The sequence below is a fragment of the Ranitomeya variabilis genome, chromosome 4, assembly GCF_051348905.1.
Source record: "Ranitomeya variabilis isolate aRanVar5 chromosome 4, aRanVar5.hap1, whole genome shotgun sequence".
Taxonomy (NCBI): Eukaryota; Metazoa; Chordata; class Amphibia; order Anura; family Dendrobatidae; genus Ranitomeya; species Ranitomeya variabilis.
Window position 1 is genome coordinate 19,663,119 of NC_135235.1, and position 3,832 is coordinate 19,666,950.

Sequence of the window (3,832 nt, forward strand, 5' to 3'; positions counted from 1 at the left end):
TCAATATAGGACTCCACAAAATGGTTATTATCGGCTGGTTGGAAATTACTCCTGTTGTATAACCCCACCCCTTTTAAAGTGAAGCCCCTCCCCATATACGTATTAATGTCCGGCCTATCCACCTTGTCAGAAAAAAAGGAAGATAATCTCAGTCTCCTAAAAAAAGTCTGCAGATCAACTTCCACCCCAAACCAGTCTGGACTGTTTGATGGGCAAAACGAGAGTCCCTTAGACAAAGGGCTCGATTCTATAAAGTTCGTTTCTTTTTTTTCCGCATGCGAGTTTCATCTCGCATGCGAGCTGTTCTCGCTTGCTCGCGTGATTCTTAGAAGCTTGCGAGTTTAATTCCCTTGTTCGAATGGTTGCGGAAGTCGTTGCGAGATTTTGAAACTCGCTTGCGGAAATCGGTGCTTTTCATGCGAGTTTGCGAGTTCCGATGCGGATTTACGTCACAAACTTGCGTATTTTTCTGTGCAGGAAGCTGCTGGAGTCTCGTGTGTGGACAGGAAGTGCGCCCCTGCGGGAACAGCTTTACACTTGTGCATGCGCATCACACATCTGGTTTGATAGGAGAGAGAGAGAGATAGGTAGGAGATAGAGATAGAGATAGGTAGGAGTGATAGGAGAGAGATAGGGGAGTGAGGTTAGGTTTATAGTGCTCCTGCCCGCAGCTGTTGCCTGTGTATTAGCTGCAGCAATCAGTCACCTTTTGGCATGTCTTCCCACAGACATAATACACACAGAGAGCGCTCACATGCTGCAGGGAGACAGACTCAGCATGGGCACGGCAGTTCACGCCGCCGTAGTATCTCCAGGCATATAAGACACAGTGGAAGTAGCAGGAGACAGGAGTCACATGTCAGTTTGCCTAGCAACTCAAGCTCACGGAGCCACAGTCCTAGGCCCTCCACAAGCAGGGCAAGCACCAGCAGGGTACAGCATTCCTCTAGTCAGGCCAGTGGTGAAGTGCAGGCTGCTGGAGATCAAACACTGCATACTGACAGACCTGTCATGAGGCCAGAATCCTGCGCTTCCACTCCTTTGAGCCACTCATCACCTGCAAGCCATCAGTCTGAGGAGCTAGGTTCCAATTCCCCAGAGGAAAGCATGGAGGTTCGTTCAGCTGAAGAGCGAAGTGGTTCTATTCAAAAATACACCCGTTTTTCTCAGATCGAGAATCTTGTTTTGGCACAAAAAATTACGGAGCATTTCGATAAATTAATGGGAAGGCTGTCAAACCGGACTGAAATGTCCGTGAAAGCAAACCTCTGGGGTGATGTTGTCGATGCCGTAAATTCCGTTGGGAGGCAAAGAAGGAGTGTTGCGAAATGTAAAAAGAGATACCAAGATCTAAAAACACAGGTCCGTAAAAAGGTCTCAGATCTACGGAAGTACAGGTGAGCAAAGTTCACTTCAGTTGCTTAATGCGGATGTTCCGGCCAACAAACCAAATACTCGGTTCCCCTCCCCCAGCTGCGGGGCATCCCCTTAAGGGGTCATTGTGCAGGAGTATATGGACGCAGAACGTCCATAGACTCCTGTGAGGTGACGTCACCAGGGGATGCTGCACTTGGAGCATAGGCCCCGGGGGCTTAGGGCCGTGGGGCATCCCAAAAGGGGATACCCTGCGGCAGGGGTGGGTTTTTTATTTTGGATTTTTGGGTGGATCTTCCGCTGCAATGATCATGGTTATTCCTTCCTGCTGTTTGGTTATTCATTTTTCTAAATTTTTACGCTACCACAGTTGTTGCACTAAAAATGCTGGCTGCAGGGGTGCACCGTGCCTTGCAGATGCCAGTGGCAAGGAAAAGGAAGGTGTCCAATTTTTTTTCCGGGGGGGGAAGCCCAGGCTTAGAGGCTGTCATGGGCCCCATAATTCCTAATGGCAGCCCTGCCTGCGACCATGGCACACACACACACGTGCAGATATATCTGTCACCAACTGTCATAACTGGTGCTGGCTGCTCCACGTTCTAAATGCGAGCGTACATGCTGTTCTATATTCTTACCTTTGCATTACAGCACCGGCACTGGTGGAGGTTGCCCTCGGCGGTTGCTTTTGACCGACGCAGAGAAGCTCATTGAGGGCCTAATAAATCCGGCGACCTTGATTGGTCTTCCGCACACCATAGACACCGATGGTCCTGATGTTGCAGTTGCAGGTATGCTGTGCCCCACTGATCATCCTTTTAATCAATTATGCCATTGCAGTTATCCATATGCAGGAACATGATACATTTCTGATGATGTAAGACAGGCTGCTACTCGGCCAGAGTATGGCTTTTTTACCATGGCGCTTGGCCACTTTAGCTCTCCTTTCACACAGTGGACTGTTCGTTCCACATGGGCGCAACCTTGACACCCATAACCTGCCCCTGCAGTAGAGGCACTTGCAAATATTCTCAAGTCCGCAGCAGATGCAAGCACAGCAGACAATGCACCACTTACCTGGTGAGCGAGTCTACGCCGCTTGGCAACATCACAAGTGTTTTCCCGTGGCGTACCATGCGCACGACAGACTAGAGGGAGGGCCTGGGTGGGGGAATACCTCCTAGGCTGTCCCTCTACTCAGATGTCATTGTATTACGTTAGAGGAACCCACTGGCAGAGGCGCCGCCCAGCGCATACTCTGGCGGCGGGAAAGTGGTCTCTGTGCTTGCAGCCATGGCGGCAGGGCGAGAAAGTTGGGGCACTGCCACAGACGCTGCCTCTACTGCCCTGTATGCTGCTGGTGCTGGATGACAGCATTCTTTTTAACCGTTGTCGTTTTTTTTGCATAGGTCCGGTGCAGGAACATGTACAGGACAGTAACACGCCTTCAGAGTTGGACATTCCACCAGAACTGTCGTCCCAGCAGGACGAACGGGAAATTATTCTGCCCGTGGAGTTCATAGATGGGGACCAATGTGAGGTGCAGCGTCTGAATGAAGAACCTATTGCTGCACCCACCACATCCACCCCTGTAAGTAACACACGTAGGGGTGCGGTTGGCAGAAACCGAGCTGACCGTAGTGCTGGCCCCCCACCTAGTTTGCAAATGCAGTCGAGCTGTCGTTTCTACAGGATGCAACAGCAGCACCGCAAAATGTTGCAGCGGCAGCTTAACGGTATCCGGCAACAACAGATCGCTACGAACCTGCAGCTAACCCAATTGAACGAGCATTTTGGAACCTTGAACAGTTTGATTGGCCTTTTTTTGGCCGATCAAGCAAGCCGTTCTGGCCAGCAGTAAGTGCAGCTTGGAACTGGTTACCCCTACTTTTTTCTAAAGATAATTATGTTAACTGCTGCTGCATACTGTGCTTTTGGTGTCTTGGACGTCTTGTTTAATTGTTTGTGTTATGATTCATGCATGTCTCTGTTTTGTGTTTAAAACATGCATTTTTTTCAAGTAATTGTTTGCGCACAAAATGCCATTTCACAATGTTGTGAACCTCAACTTGGGGTAGTTATGCCTTAAAACATTAAAGTATCTCTGTGAGGTCCATATTAAATCCTGTAATGGTCTGGTCTTTCTAATCCCCAACTCAGGCAGCAGCATGGCCCGGTGCACCCCTGGTCATACTTCAAATTACAAATGGTAACGTGCAAATAGTGTGGGCAGTAACTCTGTCCACACATCTGACATCCACATTGTTCCTAAATTGCTGACCAAGATTAAACACTAGGAAGTTGTTAAACAGACATTACACTTTTTTTTTTCAACTGCAGTTGCTTATTTTTGAAAAAACAAAAAAAAAAAACACTGCTGCAGCACATAAACGTTTGGAAGGTGGGCTGTAATTCTGATGTGCAGAGCATTAACACTGTTATTTATCTTTAACTGACACAT

The 3,832-nt window shown here is 48.6% G+C and overlaps 1 protein-coding gene across 1 annotated transcript; it reads left to right on the plus strand.

Annotated features, from left to right (window-relative positions):
* Positions 1-561: 561 nt before the first annotated feature.
* LOC143769471 (uncharacterized) lies at positions 562-3,559 on the plus strand. Its single transcript, XM_077258074.1, has 3 exons — positions 562-1,397; positions 2,023-2,162; positions 2,781-3,559. The coding sequence occupies exons 1-3, from the start codon at positions 715-717 to the stop codon at positions 3,230-3,232; spliced, it is 1,275 nt and encodes a 424-aa protein (XP_077114189.1). The 5' UTR covers positions 562-714; the 3' UTR covers positions 3,233-3,559.
* Positions 3,560-3,832: the final 273 nt, after the last annotated feature.